General features: G+C 39.2%; 1 protein-coding gene and 1 pseudogene across 3 annotated transcripts in view; both read right to left on the bottom strand.

Moving 5' to 3' along the window:
- Positions 1-999: 999 nt before the first annotated feature.
- AMMECR1 (AMMECR nuclear protein 1) overlaps positions 1,000-24,663 on the bottom strand; it is a 124,674-nt gene continuing 101,010 nt past the window's right edge. For 2 of the 3 annotated variants that reach the window (XM_059680088.1, XM_059680090.1), the window contains 3 exons: positions 9,183-9,273; positions 7,693-7,789; positions 1,000-5,345 (listed from right to left, as the gene is read on the bottom strand). In XM_059680088.1, coding sequence (XP_059536071.1) covers positions 5,231-5,345; positions 7,693-7,789; positions 9,183-9,273 — 303 coding nt within the window. In that variant the 3' untranslated portion in view covers positions 1,000-5,230. Of the gene's footprint in view, positions 5,346-7,500; positions 7,575-7,692; positions 7,790-9,182; positions 9,274-24,663 lie in introns of all 3 variants that reach the window. The other variant, XM_059680089.1, reaches the window with a different exon arrangement.
- Positions 13,012-15,276, bottom strand: LOC132224219 (inhibitor of growth protein 1-like; annotated as a pseudogene).

The raw sequence follows: 24,663 nt of genomic DNA, 5'->3' as shown, positions 1-24,663 counted from the left end.
CAGATGGCAGCCTTAATGGAGCACTATTCAAACCACAATCGTACTCTAGAATCTGAGATGGCTGGTTTTAGTTATTATGATTGACATGAGCACGTGTCATAAAATTCCCATGTGTCATCAAATTCACATAGGAAACGGGGCATTGGGGCAATGTAACAGAAAATTGCCCTGCATATATTCACTAGCAATTAATCCTGAAATATTCATGATGAAACTGAGACAGCGAATGATTTAGAAAAGGCAAAAGTATTTCAACAATGTCCTTGGTAGCCTTTCCAGAGAGAGAAAAGGCAACAGCTGATAGTGGTAGCCCAGCAAGAGATTCTGTTCTTGCTGCAGACTCTTCTCTGGCCCTTGAAAGTCAGGAGCACCAGTTGCCCTGCCATATGTTGACGTTTCCCAAGCCCAAGTTGTGAATAGAGTTAATCTCACCCCACTCTGGAAATGGAAAAGTAACAGATAATGAGTTTAACTCTGTAGTATGCCTATTGTGTGTATGAATGTGTACCAGCTCTGAGTGGCCATAATTTGGGTATTTTCAGATTTTCTGACCTGTAGTGAGAAAATGGCAAAGCCTTGATGGCAAAAGAAAGGCTTCCCACCTCATCAGATGGTTTCACTGAATGGCACTGAACCAGTTTACAAAGGGGAAACACTGATTTGGAAGAAATTTGGAGTGGGTTTAAGCATAGCTAAGCTGTCACAGAAATTCAAGTTGGATGCTTGTCTCAGATCTGTGAGCAGCATAGACCATCCAGTAAAGGCTAGACGATCTCACCAAGCTAGGGTTCAGGACTAGGCAAGATGAAAAAGGCAAATGATATGGTAGGGAACAGCTGAAGGCAGATGAGGTATTCCAAGTGCTAGTTTGGAAATAAATCAATGCCAGTTCCAAAGTATATTATTTCAAAGTCTTCCACTGGGAGTGTTTTAGTAAGAAGTACCCACGAGACCAATATCCAATGAGGCATGTTAAAGAAAGAGACAACAAATGGTAACTCAGTTTTAACATTTTATTGGGTAAATGAGTTTAAAGGTAATAACAATAGTGTCAAAACTACTACAATATCTTTCCACAGCCATACCTTACAGACCCACATAAACCTTCTCATTTTATTTTGCTCTTTTATATTTTAAAGCCAAACATGTCATATAAAATGCCCATTTCCAATAGTTTCTTCAAACTACTAAGCAATTAAATGTGGAAGGAAGGAGGATCTAGTTATACTTGAAGGGATTTCAGGTAATCTCTGATGTCTTACTGTAATCAAAAACAGGTTCCTAAGAAAGAAGGAAAAGACAAGCTACACCAGGTAGCTTTTGCTCATTACAAGTCTCACTATGACATCACCAAAAACTCATTATGCTGGTGACCGATTCAAAGTGATTTCGGGGAACATATAAAACACTAAAATAACTTAGAAACTAGATCCAAATATTTCAAAAGTAATCAACTTTGATATACAAAAACAGTCAGAGGTGGTTACAAAAGTGTTTTCTCAGTGCGTCTATGTACCAGCGCAGTTACTGGGTCCAGAGCAAAATAAAAGGTTTATTTTCTTCTGAAACAGTAATAAAAAACAAGGAAAACGTATCTTTGTATATAAAGGATCAATGCTGGTCTTAAGAATAATGTAATCAGAAACCCTTAAATCGAGAGGCACACAACAGGTTTCCGTTTTTAAAAAATAAAAGGAAAGTCACCAGTTTATTTAAATGGAGGAGGTTCTCACACCCCCAAATAAACTTAATTCAATTTAATATCACTAGCAAAAATCACTTAGAAACTGTACAAAAATAAAAAAGTTAACACATTTAATCCTGCAAGGTTTTTGTAAGGACTGGAAGGCAGGCTTTTGGAGCAGCATTTGGGCATGGCTGGGGGCTTCTTTGGTTTGATCTAACACACATAAGAGATGGAACCTATTCCAGATGACAGTTTCAAATTTCCTGCACATTTGAAGACATGAAAAGAGGCCAGTACACAAACTTCTGGTGTGCTGGGTATTGGGACTGAATGCATGGGACTGAAAGTCTTACAATTCTTTAAGTGGGGTGGGGGGAAGAACAAGCCTTGCACTTCCTCCATCAATCACACCAACCTCTATGGTAGGGAGACTAGAAAGGGTAGTAGCACATTCTCGTGCAGTCAGAAGGCCACTTAATGAGGGGGGAAACATTGTTCTTTTAGAATCTGGTACCTGGCTGACCTTGTTTAAGGACAAGAAAATCCTTCCAGAAATGGAAGCCTTTCGCTACATACCAAAGTAAAATGCGTACTATTTTCCAAGAGGAAAAATACCCAGTTGCATTTGAAAATGGAAAACATAAATGGAACTAATTAACATTTAAAAGGGGGTCTATGTAAACTTTGTGCTACTCAAATGAAGTTCAAGTATTATGTCTGAGCTGTTTAAAGATCACTGAATTTATACAATATACTGGTGATGAGTGCAATTCACATTTGTGTTTCTGAACAAATAAACCACAACTGGCTAAGAACACAACCTGTGCAATTAGAATCTTTGTCAGAGTTAAAAACACATGCTACATATTTCAACATGTTCAAAGTTAATTCAAACCACATATTTAACATTTTGTTATATACGACAAAGGTGAAAGGGTCTAGCATTTGTTTCTTTGAAGCACGCCATTACAGTTTGTAGAACACCCTTTACACAACAAAGTCTTGAGACAAAACTGCACTGTGCATTAATTTGAATACAAAAGGAGACAAAACTATCCTTTTCCCCCAAGCCATGGTGGGAAATATTGCTGACCGAGTCCTCTGAAGCCTGCAGGATGGTTATTTCTTCAGTATAACATTATTACACTGGTAAGAAAATCTGTATAACATCTGCATATATCAAGAAATTTAAAAAATCTGATATGATTTTAGAGTCCGCATGACCAGTCACGTGACCTGCTCGAGATTGATTAGCACCGTTAAATACATAAACACACATATGTATGTATGTATGAGTATATGTATACATACAAATATGTATGTATAGATCTTTTCTTTAGAAAAAACTTCTAACCATGAGCTCAATCAGGATGAGGAGCCTGTTGAACTGATGAGATGATGGATAAGATGGATCAATATTGGTCTCTTTTGTCTCTCCTCAGTTTGTTTTATTTACTTTTTTGCAGCAGACAATATCATTCAGCTTGTGCTCAGTTTCCCTATAAGGGCAAGAAAAAGTTTCCATCAGGTAGCCACTTGTTTCTATACTGAAAGACTAATCTGCTCCAAAATGCTCCCAAGTAGAAATGAAAGGACTCAAAATCCCGTTCTAAAACCCAACAGCTAGTGTTGTCTGACTAAATCTCTAGGTTCAATGGAACTGGCTACCGAGATTGCATTTCAGGCCAACAATTGGCTTCTTAGTTAAGGCATCGCAACTGAAAATGGTTGTTTCAACAATGGATGCTATGGATGAAGGAATACCAACAAACTTCTAAGAACTCTCATCAAAAACTAAAACAGTTTGATTTGCCACAATGAATTTAGCCAATTATCTCACAAACTAGAAAAGGGTTTTTGAATTCAGAACTAGCAATTGTCACTTGTCACAGCAACTATATGTATAAGCTATACCATTTGATATTCAGTGACATCCTATATTTTAAACTATATATTTTGCACCATACTTAAATTCATCACTTGATTTATTGGTTTCCTATTTTAAAAAAATATTAACACACACACACAAACACAAACACACACACACACAGAGTTTCTACCATAAAAATGAAGGTAATCTTTCTCCAAAATCCTCTGTCATTTTTTCCTGGGGATATACACACGGACCTCCTATTGACATTAGGAATTCTCTTTGTATGTATCGTGGGAAGAGAAGCCTTGCAAATGATCTCGCTCTAACAACTACATCGCTTCTAAATGCCAACTCCATTTTTACAGCTGTAACATAACATCAACATAGCAAATGTGTTTCTATCAAAAGTATGTAGTGCAGAAAGAGATTCAAGCTATTTTGTAGTATATCTAAAACTCCAGTATTGTCCCCATTACAAATGTCTGAAATCATGGCATATATGAACTTTTGTTTCACTAGATTATCTTTACCATTTCTTTAAATGGTAGCTAAAATTGTCTCTGGCCAATCATGACTTATTGAAACGTAAACCTCACAAATTTAAATTAATACATAATAGACACATGTTTCTTTTTGGTTATTTGCTCAAAATAATTATTTCAGCTTAAAAAAATATTTAAGAGTAAAGAATTTGTCTAATCTGTTGTTGTACAACATAGAAACAATAAAATTTTACAAGAATATTTCTCTAAATTGCCTTTTTTCTACCCCCCTCTTAATTCCACTTAATTATATTCTTCTCAAAGGCACTAAATTCTGTATCTGCTCTCTTCCTGATATTTGCTGCTTTTCACAATGATTCTATAGCATATTTGAAAGGTAGCTTGTACTTTCTTAAAACAGTGTTTTAGTTTGTAAGTTGGTTCTATAAAGTGATGAAGCAGTCTCTCCTATGATAACCAACACAATAGGCATAAATGATTTCTCACTCTCTGTGACAAGCCCTATCACGGACCTTCAAATGCTCTATACTAGAACTAAAGTTCATATATTTTAACCATGGGAAAAACATATACTTAAGGAGTGGAGACCCACATACTAAGCTCCATAACAAAATTAATTTTAGACAAATTCAAGAATAATACACAAATACCTGAATTTCATATGAATTACTCCCAAACTCAGCTATGAAAAATTATCTATATTACTGAGGAAAACTAAAGAAAAAACTAAATAAAATCCTTAAGAATTGTACAATTTCTTCCATCCACAGTCAAAAGAAGAAAAAAGGGAGGAAGGAAGAGAAGCAAGAAAGAATGAAGGAAAGAAGATAGGAAAGGAAAGCAAGATAGACAGAAAGATAGAAATCTGATTGACATAGCAAAGCAGAATTCTATATAATATTGTGAGGAAAGAAATCCCTTTCCAAATGATATATGCTGCAAAAAAAAAAAATCAATGACCTAAAATAATAAAACAGGATCTTCTTAACAAATACCATTTTCCTACCCGTTACCATGATGATCTTGACTATGCTGAAGGTTCACCATGGCAACGGAAACTATCATCATAAAATGGTACAGTAAAAGAGATAGCTAGACCAAGAAGGGGCAGGGTCTCCTGGGAAGAGGTCTGCAGAGAGGCCCAGTGACTGGTTGTGCGGCTCAGTGTCAGGAATAATGGTTGTATGGTGGAAGGGGATGCCCAATGCCATTTTGGAAATGATGATGCTGGCGATGAGCAAGGTATTCAGCATAGCTCAGGGTCATCTTTTCACTACGGTACCTGAAAGAAATTCAGGGAAGAGACAAAGTTAACATCCGGAAATAGGTGACATGACAGTATCAGAGCTAGGAGGGACCTTGGAGATAATTTTACAGGCCAGGAAACAGACCCAGAGAGGAGCGGTGACTTGCCCCGTGTCACACAGCTAATAAGTAGCAAAGCTGAGATCAGAACCCAGGAATCCAGAATCTGAGTCCAGTGCTCTTTCCACTCTACTACTCCTTGTTTAAATTGTTCTACAAATTGTACTGCCCTCTGATCCACAATTTGCTAACAGGAAGGAACAGAGGAAAGGCAACCTATTACCATCATGTATGCAACTCACTTGGTGGATTAATTTTTTTTTTTCTGGGATCATCCTTGCTCCCTCCTTTACCATTCCTTTCCCTCTGTCCACCCATCTACTCAGATTTTGCCACTAAGTAAAAACAGTAACAACAAAAAGCTTTGCTTAATCCTGGTATCCCAAACCCTCTTTTCCCTCATCTCTAGCTTTTTCATTGCCACACTTCTCAAGAGCAATTAATGTGTACTTTCTCATCTCACACTACCCCTTAGCTCAGTGCATCTTGGCTTCCACAGAGACTACTCTTTCAGAAGGCCACTCTTCCTCCTGTTTGGCATCCCCATTATGTTACTGCTCAGCATTTCCATTTTGAATTTCTCTTGTGCCATGGGTTCTACAAATCCACACTCCCCTGGTTCTTCCCCTGCCACTCAGGCTGCTCCTTATGACTACTCAACCTACTCCTGCCTTGTAGGATTTTCCTACATTTCTACCTTTAGTCCTTTTGACCCTATGCTCTGTCCCTGCTCAATAAACCCTATCCTCATGGTTTCAACTACATCCTTTTTACAGATGATCCCCAATCACAGTATCTGTCCATGAGCTCTACACATGTACATTCAGAACCTACTAGTCATTAATATACAGATATCCCAGGAAGCACATGAAATCCAGAATCAATGCATCAATGTGACTCTCCTGTGGTTCCTCTCTTGGTTGAAGGGATCATCTTGGTCCCTTTAATCTACAGTAAAGCCTTGATTTGTTCTTCTTTTCTCCTTCTGAAAGATGACTAAGTCCTTTCATTTTTCCTCAATATTTTATTACGTGTTCCTTCCTTTCTTCCCATCTGACTGTCACAGCTCCTGTTAAGGCTCCCATTCCACTCCATTTGGATTGTTTCCAGAGATTCTTAGATAATAGTAATATCTTCTAACTACTTTTCTTGCTTCCAATTCTAATCTTACACCTTCCCAAATCCATCTGTTTAAAACCTTTCAATGGCTACCAATTGCCTATGGAATCGGGTCTAAACTTCTTAGTATGGAACTTAAGGCTCCATGTTCTGACCCAACCTACCTTCTTTGCCATATTTTCCCTCTAATGACCACCTTCTATGTATACACTGAAAGACCAGCCAAATTGGACTATTGAACATTCCTCAGAACTTGCTCTGTCCTAAGCCACCTACGTGCAGTAATTCACAAAGTTCCCTTTAGCTAATCCCTTTTCTCCCCCACTCTCTAGCAAATATTCTACCTATTTTTAAAGTCCAGCTTCAAATCTACCTCCTGTTTGAAATGTGTTACTCCCAACCCCTCCTGGAATTCCTATTTCCCTACTTTATAATCTCACATCATCTATCACATTTTGCCTTATATTAATAATCGTCTTTATACATGCCTTTCAATTAGACTATGAACTCAGAGAGAGCAGAGATAGAAGCATTTTCAAAGTTGTAACTCCCCAGAGCTAAGAAGAAGCCATTTTAGACCATAAGCATTCAATGTGGTTTTATGGAATTAAAATAAATGGAGACCGTTTTCCTAAAATATTGATATTTTCCTTTTAAAATAAGTATGCCTATTATCCCATGCAGAAGTTTATTTAGCATTTGTGAGTCTTGCTTAATTGTATTTTTCAGCAAGCTTTCATGGGAGACTTCTATCACCGCCAAAATTCTAAGTTTAATTCAAATTTGAGGACTGCTTATCAGAATCCTGGGGTTCTGCTAAGCCATGTCAAAAGCTAGCCAACAGCTAATTCAGGTAACTTTCTTCAATAATGTAGTCTAAAGGCCCAGAGGATTTGCTCGTATAAAGCCAGAGTGATCACATAGAGCTAAAGATGGGAAGGATGGGCTCATACATTTTACAGGCTTTACTGCCAAGCATAGTTCCATTGTATCCATCCTCAGTATGGCCCTGCCATTCATTTCCACTCTGTTTCAGAAAAGAGAAGCAGGTACAGTTAGAGAGACCAAAGAAATCAAAGGATCACAGGCATATGCATGCATCAAAATGTACTGGGTATCTTTGCACTAGAAAATGCCTTCTGTACCTGGTAAGCTTTATGGTTTTCCTGAATTCATTAGTAATCGGAGCTTTGTACCCTCCTTTCCTCAGTAAGGAGTCTATGGTCTGAATATGGTCCCATCCTGTGGAGAGTAGACCAGATAAAATATAGTCAAGTACATGTAAAAAGCACATTTGGTTAAATACAAAATGACTTTCTAGAGAGGTCAATTATCACTTTCACCAAATGTCATCAACTCCTTTGGTCCTAAAAATCACACAGAAGAGCTAAGATTTCATCCTGTAGAAAAGCAGGTTCACCACCACACACCTTAAGTTCTAGCTATCCAAGATGGCTAACAACAATGGCTTCTTTATCTCACCCACATTGGAAGGCAAGGAGGCTAGCAGTAACTCCTCAAATCATGTCTCAGTAACAAACCACAAGCATTGTATTCTCTTCTAACAGTGACATCTTTAAAAGGGAGGGAAGAGCCTAAATGTCATTGTGCCTCCTCAGTAGCATTTAGGACTCCTACACTTACTCATGGTGATTGCTGTTTCTAAAGGTAACTTCTATCATAAACCAAGTGTATTTGGGTGCAATATTCAAGGGCATTTTTGTTGGTTCTGACATAGAATAGTATATTAATATCTGAGGCCCTCTATCTTTTATGAATGCTTTATAAAGTCAATGGAACTACATGATTAAGACATTTTTGAAAGCAACTTAACAAATACTCAGATAGCTGCCTTAAAGACTAACTCTCTTGTTGGGAGTTGAATTATATTAAGTTTTGCTGTTATGTATCTCACATATTTATAAGCTAAACACAGGAAATCAAATTACAAATAGTTTCTGATAAGACAAGAAGCTCCATAAAGTAAAGAAGATATATTCATTTCAACTAACATGAAACTAGAATTGAGTAGTGGCTAGAAAGGACAAAATACTACAGAGTGAAAGTTATTTTGTGTTACAGTGGTGGTTCATAAAGGTTTGTGTTTTATCTGCAAAATAGAAAAACGTCTGTTGACTTAGAAATGAAGACCAAGTATATAAAACACTACTTCATGTATTCTCAATGCTCCTAACCTGCAATCTTAACAGGAGCAGAATGAGTAATGACAACCACCTAAGAATGAAATGTTTGATACTGACAATGAACTGTGTGGCTGACTGTCACACCAAAGGGTTGTTTATACCACACAAGGCTGTAGCACAATGGGATATGGGAATATGGCTCTTAAAATTTATAGCAAACTGATGCCTAAAATTACACCCAGCTTTTACAAATCTTTGGTTTTTTAAAAGTATACGTTGGTGTGTTTTTGCTATCAAACTTCAGTGCAGAGATTCAACTTCTGTGTAATTAACCAATTTCATACAGACATTGCAGTGGCTGTGACAGAAGTTTCTTATAATTTGACATTGATCAATTATCAGACATAACTGCAAGGTCAGATATTGTATTTCAATTTGTGTATTTGTTTAAATTCTTCACGAGACCATATGAAATAAAGTACAATAATGACCTTGCTCCTTTGCAACCTCCGGTAGGTAGGTGGCGGTGCGTTTTGATCCTTTTTCATTGATGAATTCTATTCTAATGCCATGTACACCCACCTGAAAGAAATTGGCAGTTTTATTAGTACAGTCTTTTTCATATAAACAGAAAGAAAAAGTTAAAATTTTACTTTTAAGAGAATGCAGTTCTTGCTTTCCCCCTTGGTTTTGGAAGGGCATATCAGTTTTCTCTTTCCAAAAGTATTGACTTTGGGTTTGAAAAGCATTATGATAGCTATGGAGACTGAAAACACTGATCTGTATGTGCCCACCACAAACTGGACTACACTCTTCTGTTTGGAACCAGAACAAGCATTCTGGTGCTGACTCCTTTCCCAAACTGTGTAGTCTTAAAGAGACTAGACAGTTATAATTCAAGTACGGACTTTGGGTTTGAAAGCCATTATAATAGCCATGAAACAGAAAACATTTACTTGTGTGTGCCCAGCATGTGCCAGGCTGTGCTATTCTGTTTGGAAGCAGAACAACCATTCTGGGCTGTGTGTAGAATAAGACATACATAACCTTAAATTACATGTAGATAAGCAACACAGATCAGACTGAAAAAAACTAACAACCAGATCCTAGATCATCAATAATTACATATATTTTTACTTTAAAAAATGTATTATGGTTTAAAGTGGGCCAGTGGCAAACCCTCGCTGTCTATCTGTATCACTGCCTTCACATATTTTTGCTAAACTTAAGAGCAATAAAGATTTCTAATCACTCAGGGCAAGGCATTTTTGCAATTTATTTTACACTAACCCAGAGACTACTATAACATTTTTATGTGAAACAAACTTTAGGTGATGCCCTAAAAAAGATAGTATTCTAAGTCAGTGTGGGTAATTACTTGCTAATGTGTTTTAAAAGTAATGTATTTTTTCTTGGATTAGCATCCAATGAAAAGGAATTTGTCCTTTCCCCATGTATTTTACATAGAACAGTGTATATAGAGCTAAAGATAATAAAAAGTATGTTTTTAAACATTGATAATAAAAATGAAATTTTAAAAGCTTAACAGTTCCATTCTGTTCTCCCAAATCTATAGTTGCTTTAGATTAATGGTCCCCAAGTGGAGTGTGAGGTTGTCCAAGGTACTACAGGGAAGAGGCTTCTTTGCAGAGCAGATGACTGAAATAGACCTTAACTCTTTCTGTATGCATGGATGTGAAGGTCTAGAAGAGGAAAAGGGATCCATAAAAACTCCTTTTGCTTCTTCCACCCTTAGTCTGAAAATTTCCAATTTTCCAGGGAATAAAAAGGTCCTCTGGAAAATCTATTTCATTTTCCCCCAGGTCTTTATCCACTCATCCATTAGAGTCTATCAAATCTTCTGAGCAGCTTATGTTTTTTTTTTTATTCAAGCCTATCTCTGTGGCTATTTCTTCTATCTATTTATTATCAGTATTCTTATGAATCCCCTTTTACTGAAAATGTAATCAGGGCAGCTGTTTAAAAACTAACACAATCAGGCCTCCATGCCCTGTGGGAAATGACTGCAGACAGCTGAGGAGAAATATGAGTGCTTAGGCATTTCCAGGATAAAGGACATCTATGAATCTCCCCAGTGCCTGACACAGTACTGGGACAATCACAAATTGGCAACAGGTTCTGTATACTGACTTTCTGGTCAGTGACTATGAGATTTTTCCCTTTACTAATATCACATCCTTCATAATTTATTTTTAAAAATATATACAGCATAAATAATTTATGCTCCCATCATTCACTGAAGTGAATTTTACATCACCAACTCAATTTATAAAAATCTGTCATGTTAAAATTTAAAAAGAATTTTGGTGCTTACTAAGGTTTGTAATAAAAACTGTGAGAGAAAGAATGTTTCCCTACCTGTGGGATGAGAGTGTTAGACTAAGTCAGTGGTGTTTAACTGGCATAGGGTGGGAATGGGGCGGGGGGTGGGGAAGTCCCCAAAGTCTATCTGAATTTCAGGAGGTTTCATGTTTCAGCAGTATAGGTTGAAAAAAGAAAACTCCCTAGAAATTTTTATTCTACATTAACTAGATAATCTCTAAAAATCAGTCGAGCTCTGACAAATTATAGGCATGTATTGAAAAAATAAGTGATTTCGGCAAATTCAAGGTGATTTAGAAACACAAACCCTTTCTTTATAGGAGTACATTCTGTGGTCTTCAACAAACATTTCAGATATTTTAAAGCCAAATAAGTTAACAGTTAAAAGAGTTACTAAGACCAATTGTACGATATGTGAATATTATCTGGCTAAGAACAAACTGGAAAGACATGTTGACCAAAATAAAATTTGATTTATTCACAAATAAAATTGATTTACTTTTGTATTTTGAGAAGGCCCCAACATCAAATTTGATATGCAACAAATATCAAAGTTCTCCCATTTTGAATTAGTACCACATTTACAATTTTAAATTCTTTTCTGTGTTCATATAATTCTGAACTGAAAGCTTCTGTAAATTGAACTGTAAGTATGATGATTTTCAAGTAAAGCCTTTGTGAGAAATAACTTATTTTATAGGTCAAAAATATATTCTGCGAAGATATAAAGCCCAAACCTGAGTGACTCATTTTTTCAATGGAATCAGGACAATGGTGAGAATGCTCTAAACAGAATAAAAACATAATAGCTTTTTTTAAGTGAATGAGCATGGCTGTGTGCCCATAAAATTTTATTTATGGTCACTAAAATTTTAATTTCATATAATTTTCATGTGTCACAAAATATAATTATTTTGATTTTTTTAACCATTTAACAATGTAAAGATTGTTCTTGGCTTACAGACCATACAAAAACGGGTGGAGGGCTACATTTGGCCTGTGGGCAATACTTTTCCAACCCCTGGTCTTAATATATACTCTTTTGACATTTATTTGTTGGCAATAATGTAACTTCTACTTCATTATTAAGTGAGAACAACAATACAAAATTTTGCTTAAGGCTTTGTCTAAAGCAAAGCCTTTGCTTTGTACCAATTTTTAGGATAAAAATTAAATATACTACTAGAGGAACTAGCTAAGTTTCATTTATTTCTTGATGTCACTTTTATACAGCTCTCATGCACATAGCAGGGAACACACCTTCATTTCACAATGGCATCTGGCTGCACTTCTGATTATAATACAGCAAATGCAAGTTCACTTGGAAATGTACATTTATACACCCTATATTAATTAAATATGCTACAGTAGGATGTGAAGCAGCAAAAGCATGATTTTGAAATTCCATGACTAGACCATTTCTGCTTGGCGTAATAAAAAATGTACCCAATCATTTAAATCTGGCCATTTGGGGTAACATGACAGAATATAAAATGTCATGTAAATTTAACAATTTACCTTTTAATAAAATAATCTTCAAACTTGAAATCTTTTTAAAAAAATATATTTTATTGATATTTTTATAGGGAGAGGGATAGAGAGTTAGAAACATCGATGAGAGAGAAACATTGATCAGCTGCCTCTTGCACACTCCCTACTGGGGATGTGCCCGCAACCAAGGTACATGTCATTGACTGGAATCGAACCTGGGACCTTTCAGTCTGCAGGCCAACGCTTTATCCACTGTTAGGGCGACATCTTTTTTATTGAATTGTTATATGGACATACATTATTATAGCAAGAAGATTTAGCAACTTGGCTAATTTTTAAAAAATTTGTTCATGAAATAATAATATTATTTTTTGTTAAAATACAACAGTAGCTAAATGAATCTTTTCTTTCTACATTTAATGTATTAGGTTGCTTCCAAGTCAATTTCCCAGCAAAAAGGAAAGAAACAATCAGTCTGAGACTCACTTGAGTGTTTAATTCAAACCTATATTTGTAGTTTCTAAAATGTTGATCCACAGACCACTTTCTTGTTACACATGTGTACCAACGAAAACAAAAAGCAGAGAATCACTGCTATCCCTACAAAAGGAATGGCTCCTTTTCTAACATTCTTTAAAAATATACAATGTACAGTCTTTGTGCCTCATCAAATGTGGCAATGTAATAAATACACTGGCTTAGTTCTCCGCCCTGTTCAGCAAGGTCCACCAACTACCTGTTGTTAAGCCCTCTCCTTTTTGGATTTCTCCAGGGCTTTGTCCATTGTTTACTCATTCTCCCCTCGACATCTGGGACAGTACCACTTGCCCTTTGGTTTATGATTCAGTCCTACACAGGAGAAGTGGCACCACTCGATGGGGCACTCGTCATTCCCACAGCCAGTCATTTCTCCATAGGAGACCTGATTGCACAGACAGTAGGTGAGCTCATTCGGGTCAATGGCAAGGTCTGCAGGTCTGCAGGGGATGCTTCCTTCTCTGCTTTGGCCTGGGAGTGTTTCTTCTTCTTGGAGGCCTTTGCTTTCTTCTCCTTAGGCGTTCCTGAGGTGATCTCATCATGGTTGTGATTATTGGCTGCATTCTCCCGATTTTCATTGTTGCACTGTCTCCGAGACCTCTTATTATTTGGTTTTTCTCGCTGTGTGATTGTCTTGTTCTTGCACTTATCCTGGCCAGCTTTGCCACTATGGCCAGTGGTGTCATTGACCTGGTGGTGTGCCTCAAAGAGTTCCACGTGACTGTCCACCTGCCTGGTCCTGTTCTCCACCAGCTCCCCCATCTGCCTCACAATCTGGATCTTCTCGTTGGTCTCCCAGCTCCTGGCTCCGGATCAGGGCTCTCTGAATGCAGCGCAACACTCTTCCTTTTCCGGTTGCTATCCATCTCCCGTTTAAACTTCTCATAATACTCATCTAGTTCCTTCATGATTTTGTTTCCTCCATTCCTCACAGCCACTGGCCTGTCCCCAGGGTCCCTGGGGCCTGGATGGGAGGCATAAGCTTCGTCCTAGGTGGAGCCAGGAACGCAGCTAACAAGCCTTGACCCCTGCACTGGGGCGCTGCCATTGCTCTTCCCATAATAGCATTTTTTGTCACCTATTGAGCAACAGCATTTTCCTTACTCCTAGGACCACAGATGCCACCAAATAGTCATACTGCGCAATCAAAACAGGAGAGTGGAAAATAGCCTGCTGTGGAGAATGACCAAATCTGGCCAACCTGTGGAAATCACGGGCTTAGCAAATTAAGTCATCTCCACTGAAATGAGCACGAAACTAATTCTGTACTTTTTGAGGGAGGCATCTGTCACAGCTGCAACTCCAAAATATAACCCTTATGTATAATAATTGAATCTTCCCTTAGAATGGAGGATCCTTCAGCCCAGCCTCATCCCAAGAGACAAAGGCTATAGTTGTAATTCTGAGCTACATAAGAGATCAGCTAACTAGGGAATTGGGATTCCCTGAAGCAAACTTACTCTAAAACTCTATCACAGTAACTTTCCATTTCTCAGGATGGATAAGGAGGTATTGGTATGGGAAAACGACATCATCAAACATACCCCTAATTACCATTGCCCCAAGGACAGCCACGTGGGCAAAAACTGGAGACTTACAAATCTAGCCTTATCGGAGTAGGCAGGTCATCAAATTATTAGAAGGTCTGAGGAAAAAATGCTTTCAAGGTCCATCAGCTGTGATAATATCCTTTTAATCAAGGCTGTACTTTTGCTAAGCAAAGCTATAAATCAACTAGAATGCTAGTAAATTAAATGTAGTACTTATAGTTAAGAGGATATGGAATTAAACAGAGCTGTATCTATGTGTGCTGAGGGAACATTAAGACCAGTTCAATAGATTCACATTTCATGCTAAAAAGAAAGCCATATTTATTCTAAATCACTTCATAGCAAATGATTTTTATTAATAGTATTATACAATCTTTTGTTTTTAACATCACCCAGAATGATTAAATATTAAGATTAATGCTACAGCCCTAAAACATATCTTGATTATTCTGGGGTTGATTATTCAGTTTGGGGACTATGCATCCCCAACTGCACCTGGCCTCAGCTCCATCCTCTTTCTTCTCTTGTCCATTTTTCTATTTGTTCACTCCTGTATCAGAGCATGTGGGCACAAAAAAGAGATACATGCAAATTAATCAACTTTGCTACTTAATAAAAGGTTTGGTAGGAGAAGAGATGATAAATAATGGCTAAAATGAAGCTTCTAGACCAGGGGTGGGCAAACTTTTTGACTCGAGGGCCACAATGGGTTCTTAAACTGGACCGGAGGGCCGGAAAAAAAGCATGGATGGAGTGTTTGTGTGAACTAATATAAATTCAAAGTAAACATCATTACATAAAAGGGTACGGTCTTTTTTTTCAATGGTTTTATTCATTTCAAACGGGCCGGATCCGGCCCGCGGGCCGTAGCTTGCCCACGGCTGTTCTAGACTGTCTGCAGATTTCATTTTTCTTGTTATCTGGTCCCTTGTTAGAAATGTGGCTTCATTTAAAACTACTATACTCTAATGCAGTAATTCTCAACATAGGAGCATTTAAAAAAAAAACTGCCATCATCCCACACTATTATAATACATGGTCCATATTATGCTCCTCACAATTACATAGTCAAAGTTTATTTTACCCTAGTCTGTCTATAAGGCAAGTATTAGTCCTATAATCTACTAGCAGCACTACACAAGGATCTCACTTTTACTTGGGACCCTAATCTGGATACACTGAAATATGAAAAAGAATCATCTATCTAAAAGCATCGATGAGTATAAAATGTGCTCTAGCTAAGTTGAGTAGGCTCCACCTAAACCTTGGACCATTTGATTCTATAATTTACCTCCACAATCCTGACCCTCAAAGCTAAATCTGCCCCTGATCATATCCTGGTCAATAAACCCAATTTACGTCTTCAGTTTCATCATGTGTCAGCAAATGCCACAGTTAGTTCCACTCTTCCCCATTTTCAGAACCAAATATTGGATTTCTCTGTAACAATATGGCCATATCTCAATCCACTGATTTCCAGTGAGTTCATCTTGAATAAAATGTTGTCTGTGTCCATTGGTTAGACTTATGGGGGGATAAAATCACATATGTAATACCTTAATCAATAAAGAAATTTTTTAAAAAAGAAAAATACCAGGAGGTTAAAGGATCAAAAACTGTTTGGCATGTCTTTGTTGATTATATCATTTGGCGAAATATGCTTTGCAATTAACAAAGCAGTCACTGGTCATTCACATAAGGCTGACTTGTCAGGTTCAATACGCCTGTTCCATTGAATTGAATGAAAGGGCTCTGTTCTTAAGGAGAAGAGCTCAGGATGTTTGACCACCCCCTACCCCCCCGCTAACATTTAGAGGCTGGTGTCACAGAAGACATCATGCTCTTTCATAAAACAGCCCATGGTACTAGACAGAAAAGAAATCACTGCACTGAACAGTCCATGGGTCTGACCCAGAGTCTGACGTTTCTTATATTATTAGGAGGAAAGAGCCATGTGGCAATTCTCCTAAAAGCACAAAAACTACAACACAGCATGGCCCACTCTTTCACTCAGCCCCATAGTACCTCTGCCCTACCCCCAGCTTGGTGTTCTGATGACACTGAAACCTCTTTTTACCAATGAAAGCAAATTCAACATCGAGGAGGAAAATATTCCAAACTTGGGCCTACTCCAAGTTTATCCTCCTGAATAATTCTGTTTTGGGCAAGAAAAATTAAGATTTTTATCATATACGCTGATGACAGTTTGTGTAGATTCTAATGAATCACTTTTCCCAATCCTGATACTACCAAAAAATGTAGACTACATATTGATTGGCCAGATCTGCCAGAGTTATTTATGATTTTGCATCATTTGAATCCGCCCACGAATTTCAGAAGTAAGTCTGATGTTTTATTTTTATTTTTTATTTTATTACAGAGAGGAAGGGAGAAGGAGAGAGAGTTAAAAACATCAATGATGAGAGAGAATCACTAATTGGCTGCCTCCTGCACGCCCCACACTGGGGATCTAGCACGCAATCCGGGCATGTGCCCTTAACTAGAATTGAACCTGGGACCCTTTAGTCCGCAGGCCACTGCTCTATCCACTGAGCCAAACCAGCGAGGGCAAGTCTGATGTTTTCAAGCTGTCCATCTGATTAACAATTAACACTTAACATTAACAATTACTAACAAAGAACACTTCAGATTCTGGCCAAATAATAAATTTAAAAACAATGTTGCTGCAATTGTGTGTTTTTTACTCAGTAATTTTTACTTTTGCAAACCTTAACAATTATAAACATGGACTTTTTTTAAAAATAAAAATAGTACATGCATATTATCCCAAATCCCTTTAGAAGAGTAGAAACGAGAAAATAAAAATGACTTGGAATCTTGGTACCATCTAGAGACAACTCTTGCTTTAGTGACTTAAAAACTAATTTCCTGAAGGAATTGAGATACCATGAAGGACTACATATATAATGTTAGGCAGTTTTTGTCCATAGTCTGACCAGTTCTTGTAGCTGTCCTTGATTTCAAATCTCCTTTAAGTGAGACACTTTTAGAAACAGAAAAAAAAATATAGAAATGAATTTAAAATACTAGAAAAATGAATTAAAAGTATAATTGATTGCAATTCCATCACTTGGGCACAAGTAACCTTTTAATATATCCTACTATAAAAAATGTTTCATCTACCTCACATGAGATTATTTTTTTCTGTTGCTTAATTTGTGAAAAACCACAGCAAAGCTCTCATTGACCAAAATACATACATGTTGCCCTTCTCTAAAACCCTTTCAAATTAGTCACTTTTAGTTTGGAAATTAGTTCAGTCTCCATGGACCAATTCTTAACTTTTTCAGAGCTTACCAAAGTACCAATTAGTGCCAATTTTGATTCATATAGGAGACTTAGACATCTTATCTGTCAGGAACACAAGCCTGCCAATTTATTTCACAAAGGCCACTAAACAATGATCTGGATAACATTTATTTTAACCAATAACAGACACACAGCTCTAAAATACCTGAACTAGCAATAATCACCCCCATGAACTTTTAAGGAATTAGTTAAGATTTTAAATAAAGCATGGTTAATTATGAAGTGCTTTGAAAAGCTATGAAACCAAACATGTTTATATCATTTGCAATGAAATAAACTGTCCTTACATTATGATTTTATAGAGACCCAGTGACAGCTCAAGAGTGCAATTAAGGGGGGGGCATACCAATGCTCTGTAATGATTAATTATAATGTGCATTACTTAAAAATGGAACATTCTGAAGCTTTCCAAGGAAAGTTCAGGCAACACAGGTGACCTTAAAATAAAAAAGCCTGCTTTTAATCAAAAGTTAGAAAAATGCATTCCTACCCCCATCCAGTTTTTTTTAAGGGAATGAGGAAGGGGGTGAATTTACAGACAAGGAAACTAAAGTTAGAAAACTTACTTAAAATCTAGAGATGTGAATTAGCTCGCTTTTCAAAGGCTGGGGGGAAAAAAAACACCTCTTGGCAAATGTACCTAATCTATATATATATAAAAGCCAAGCGACCAGAACAACCAGTTGCTATGACGCGCACTGCGGCTGGCCAACTGGCCCAATAGGGGTGGGGCCTGCCAGCCAACTTCCCACAGCCTCTCCCCCCTGCTGGCCCACCCCCAACTGCCCCCCCATCAGGGGTGGGGCCAGCTGGCCAATCTCCCATGTCCCCTCCCCCCATCTGTGCACAAATTCATGCACTGGGCTTCTAATCTAATCTAATCTAATCTAATCTAATCTAATCTAATCTAATCTAATAGAGGAATATGCAAATTTGTCCATTACAGCATCACATCATGACCAGATCATCAGGCCACATCCCCGCCCTCTGCTCCGACAGCTGCAAGGCCCGGGGTAGGATAGGATACAATAGGATGGGATAAGAAAGGAGAGGGAGAGGAAGGCAGGCCTGCATGCAGACAGGCCGAGAGGAGAAACAGAAATACAGAAAGGGAACAAGAAAAAGATGCAGGAACGTAAAAGGGAAGGAAACTGCATGTGGAAGGGGGTGGCAACCATGGGGGGGGGTGGAGCAGGTGCGCCCAGCGAGGGGCGGAGTGCAGGCAGCGCAGAGCGAGGAATCCCACCCCGAAGCAGGAGGAGGGCAGTGGTGGCTGTTGGCGGGGAGGCGCCCATGGGTTCAGGATGGAGTGGAGGACGGTCCCAGGCCTTCTGGGCGGAGGCGCTCCTGCTTCACCGCAGCAGTCCCCGGGTCTCGGCCACCCTCTCTGGTCCAGGCGTCCCAGGCAGGGAATGGGAGGAGGACAGTGGCGGGGAGGCTAGGGAAGTGGGGGATGGCAAACACCTGGCCGGGGCTGAGCCCTGGGCAGCAGGTTAGTGTCCCTCCCCCCAATGGAAGCTTTAAGAAGGGAAGGAGAGAGGGAAGAACTTTATAAAGGAGTCAGTAGAGAGCAGAGTTAAAGAAGGAAAGAGGATGTGTGAGTGAACTGTAGGAGCTATAATGAAAATCAAGTATAGTTGTGTACTAGGGACAGATTTTAAAAGTAGGAGTCAGAAAAGAAAAAAGATAAATGATAGTGAATAATTAGGCAGGTAGATAGATATTAAAACAGTGGAAGTAACTAGAGAAGAATGTGGATGAGAGAGAGAGGGAGGGAAGAAAAGTTTTAGCCCTAGCCGGTTTAGCTCAGTGGATAGAGCATTGGCCTGCAGACTGAAGGGTCCTGGTTCGATTCCAGCCAAGGGTACATGCCCGGGTTGCGGGCTAGGTCCCCAGTAGGGGGAGTGCAAGAAGCAGCCAATCAATGGTTCTCTCTCATCATTAATGTTTCTATCTCTCTCTCCCCCCCTCCTTTCCTCTCTGAAATCAATAAAGAAATATAAAAAAAAGAAAAGAAAAGTTTTAAAGGGGAGCCAGTAGAGCTTAAAAGGAGAATGGGAAGAAGGAAGAAATGGGGGAGGGAACAAAGCAGGTCTGAGGGAAAAAGTGAAGAAAAAAATTAAGGTGGGTAGGAAGGAAAAGGGGAGGGAGAACAGGGGTAAAGATAGAGGAAAGAAGGAACCTGGGGAGAGTAGGAGAAAGATGGGAAGAAGGATGATGGAACAGAAGTAGGAAATATGGAGGAAAGAAAAGTTTATAAATGTTGAGTCAGTAGGAAAAAGTGTTACATAAAGGAGAGAGAAAAATTGTGTGACAGGGAGAAGCCAATAAGGAAGTCAAATACAATTGTGTGTGAAGGGGATAAGATTAGCAGGGGAGGGCTCTTAGGAGTGACCAGGCGGGCAGGGAAGGGCAGTTAGGGGGATCAGGCAGGAAGGCAGAGTGGTTAGGGCAGGGAGGCAGGTGAGCGGTTAGGAGCCAGAGGTCCCGGATTGTGAAAGGGATGTCCAACTGCCAGTTTAGGCCTGATCCGAGGGCTCCCAGATTGGAGAGGGTGCAGGTCGGACTGAGGGACCCCCGCCCCCATGCACAAATTTTGTGCACTGGGCATCTATAATAAAAGCATAATATGCTAATTAGACCGAAAGCCGAATGACCTTCCAGACATCCTTCTGGATGAAGCCACAGCAGCGGGGGCCAAGGCAGAGGCGGTTAGGGGCGATCAGCAGGCAGGTGAGCAGTTAGGGGTGATCAGAAAGGCAGGCAAGCAGTTAGGGCTGATCAGGCAGGCAGAGGCAGTTAGGAACCAGCAGTCCAAGATTATAAGAGGGATGTCAGACTGCTGGTTTTAACCCTAAACCAGCAGTCAGACATCCCCCGAGGGGTCCTGAATTACAAGAGGGTACAGGCTGGGCTGAGGGACCCCCCCACCCTGCATGAATTTCGTGCACTGGGTCTCTAGTCTAGTATAAAATAATATTGTTTGCCTGATAAAAAAACTAAGAAAAATTTTATAAAGGTTAGAACTATACATTGAATATCTGACTCAATATGGTTTTAGTCAGTCTATAAAATAGATTTGTTCCTAAAAATTATGAGTTGAATTTATGTAAATGAGTTAAAGTCATGAGGAAGACAACAAAGACACCCTATAGTGAGTCCCTCTGCAAAGCAAAATATCTATTTGTAAAATGAGTAATCATTATCTAAATATATTTGCTTAATATAGATTATACACATAATGTTTCCTTAAAACAGGGAATGATACAGTAATAAAATAGAGGCATTTATTATTGAGAATATTTTTCTTCCTAAAGAAAATTCTTTTATGAAAAAGAAATCTAAAATGGGCGATTTCAAAAATTAGACTTTATTTTTTTTATTTTTGTTGCCTACATTTAAGTTACCAATGGCTATTTTAAAAGTTAAGGACCTCCTATGACTTCTAAATGGCTAGTGATGATTCATTCTCTGGAAGTAAAATGAAACAGAATCACCATTTTAAAAAGGTGATTCACAGCATCACACTCTGTCAGCATCCAAAGGCCTTAGGTATTACCTAGTTCAACTTTTCCAGCTTTCTTGTCAGGAAACAGGGACCCAGAAAGGTTACCAAACTGGGTAGTGGCAGTCAGAGAAAGAACTCGAGTCTCCTTACTCCCCAAACACAGGACTCTTTTTTATTAAGTGCTGGGGACACACACACACACACACACACACACACACACACACACACTGTACAGGAAAGAATACACTAGAATGTGACTACTAAGGAAAGGGCTGGAAAAGTTTGTGGATTTGGGGAAAGCATGAAAATGTTCCCCCACCAAAAGACAATGGGAGAAAGCAGGAAGCAACTGGGAGAGGTATAAGAATGGACCACAGCTAATTTCACTAAGAGTACCAACACCTAATGGCAATTTTTATGCATTAAATCACCTTCTAGAAGTTACTTTACTTTGTTCCGGTTACTTCCTCCCTAGGCTTCTGATACATTGACTTGTTGATTCACAGCAAATTCTTTCTAGGTGGCCAGGAAGCGTGAAGCATTCCTTTCCCAATGTTTCACAGCACTTGAAAAACATTTAGAGTAGAGTATCAGGACAAAGACTAAATTATCTTAAGGATAGTAACATCGTATATAAAAATCTCAGGTCCCTAAGAAAATATTAAAAAGCATTTTCCTAGATATATGAAGCATATATATATATATATATATATATATATATATATATATATATATATATATATTAGAGGCCCAGTGCACAAAAATTTGTGCATTTGGGGGGGGGGGCGGGTCCCTCAGCCTGGCCTGTGCCCTCTTGCAGTCTGGGACCCCTCAGGGGATGACCACTTGCTGGCTTAGGCCTGCTCCCCAGGGGATTGGGCCTAAGCTGGCAATCAGACATCCCTTTGGTAGCCCGGCACCCCTCGGGGATGTCCACTTGCCAGCGGGGAGCAGACCTAAGCTGCAGTCAGACCTCCTTAGTGCTGCTGAGGAGGCAGGAGAGGCTCCCACCACCACTGCTGTACTGGCAGCCATCAGCCTGGCTTGTGGCTGAGCAGAGTTTCTCCATGTGGGAGCTCACTGACCACCAGAGGGCAGCTCCTGTATTGAGTGTCTGCCCCCTGGTGGTCAGTGTGTGTCATAGTGACCAGTCATTCCCAGTCTTTCTGCTGTTAGGGTCAGTTTGCATATTACCCTTATACTATATAGGATAGAGGCCTGGTGCACGGGTGGGGGCCGGCTGGTTTGCTCTGAAGGGTGTCCCGGATCAGGGTGGAGGTCCCACTTGGGTGCCTGGCCACCCTGGGTGAGGGGCTAATGGCTGTTTGCAGCTGGTCACACCCCCTTCAGGGTGGGGATCCCCACTGGAGTGCCTGGCCAGTCTGGATGAGGGGCTAATGGCTATTTTCAGGCTGCCCACACCCCCTTTAGGGTGGGGGTCCCCACTGGGGTGCCTGGCCAGTCTGGATGAGGGGCTGATGGCTGTTTTCAGGCTGGCCAAGCCGGCGACTGAAACTCCCAGCCTCTCCTTTTTTTCTTTTTTCTTTTTATTCTGGGATTTATTTACCTTCTATAATTGAAACTTTGTTACCGCTCCAGCTCCAAGGCCACGGCCTGCTGAAAGCAGGTATCTTGGGTTTGTTTAGCTTCTATAATTGCAACTTTGTTGCTTATAGAGTGGAGCTCAGAGCCCAGCCACAGCAGGGAGGAAGCTTGGCTTCCTCCATCACTGGAGCAAGCAAGCCTCCTGCTCGCTTCAGCTGTGTGGCTGCCGGCCGCCACCTTGGTTGGGTTAATTTGCATATCCTGCTGATTAGCCAATGGGAAACATAGCGGAGGTATGGTCAATTACCATGTTTGTCTATTATTAGATTGGATACACACACATATACACACACACTAGAGGCCTGATGCATGAAATTCATGCAAGAGGCTCGGCCCTTGCAGCCCCAACTTCATCCAGAAGGTCATCCGGAAGGATGTCCAGAAGGACATCTGGAAGGTCATTTGGTTGTCCTGTCTAATTAGCATATTATGCTTTTATTATTATAGATGCATATGTATATATGAAGCCTATATATCTAGATGTGTATATAAACTATATATAACCTATATATACATATAGCTATAACCTATATATAGATCTATATGTATCTATATGTACATAGATCTATATATATAGGTGTATATGTGTGTGTGTATATAGGCTTCATGTATATATATGTATGTATATATATATATATATATATATATATATATATATATATATAGACATCTCTATAAGCTTCATATAGATATAGGCTTCATTCATCTATATCTATCTAGACATATATATACACACACATATATACAGGCTTCATATAGATATAGGCTGCATATACCTAGGAAATAGATAAGTATATTTTAAAGGCAGGAATCTTAAGTTAGAAGAGAAGCAAAACATGGTGTATATCATAGTTGGAGAAAATAAGTAAGGGGGTGGACAGAACATATACAATTAGAAGTCATTTCACTTAATGACTTGGTGAGTCATGTTAACCATCTGTATGTGAATGGGAACTTTGTTTTCAGTGGTACATTAAGAGGAGCTAGAAAATGTAAATCTTTAAGGGAAAGAGGATGAAAAGCTGAACATGCACTTCTAAAATGTATGAGAGATAATAATGGCAGCCAATTTATTCATTTCATCTGTTTACTCTCATGAAGGTTGTTACAAAAGCATGCTATTATTAGCTGCAAGTAAATACGTCAGAAATGGAGCTGTGATCGCTCAAGAGGTGTGTTTTGATGTTGTTTTTAAAGTGAAGTGCAGCTCTCTCAGTATCAGGACTCCAACAAGCTCACGTACAACGACAGATGCTTTGGTCCTTTAGGGGCAGAGCAAGACTAGGGGATTGGGTTCTAGCTCTAAAATTCAGGGACAGATTTGACATCACACAAGAATCATGCTGGTCAGCCCCACCCACCATGAGTTGATGCCATGTAAGTGTTGAGTGTTAAAAAGGAATGGTCTGTTTTAGGACCACAATGTTTTGCCCAAGTGATAGCAAAATATATATATACTAGGGGCCCGGTGCACGAAATTTGTGCACTGGGTGTGGGGGGGAGGGAGTGTCCCTCAGCCCAGCCTGCCCCCTCTCACATACTGGGAGCCCTCAGACGTTGACCCCCATCACCCTCCAATCGCAGGATCGGCCCCTTGCCCAGGCCTGA

This window comes from Myotis daubentonii, chromosome X, assembly GCF_963259705.1.
Source record: "Myotis daubentonii chromosome X, mMyoDau2.1, whole genome shotgun sequence".
NCBI lineage: Eukaryota > Metazoa > Chordata > Mammalia > Chiroptera > Vespertilionidae > Myotis > Myotis daubentonii.
Note: the sequence above shows the minus strand (reverse complement) of the source record. Positions and strands in the feature narration are given on the sequence as shown.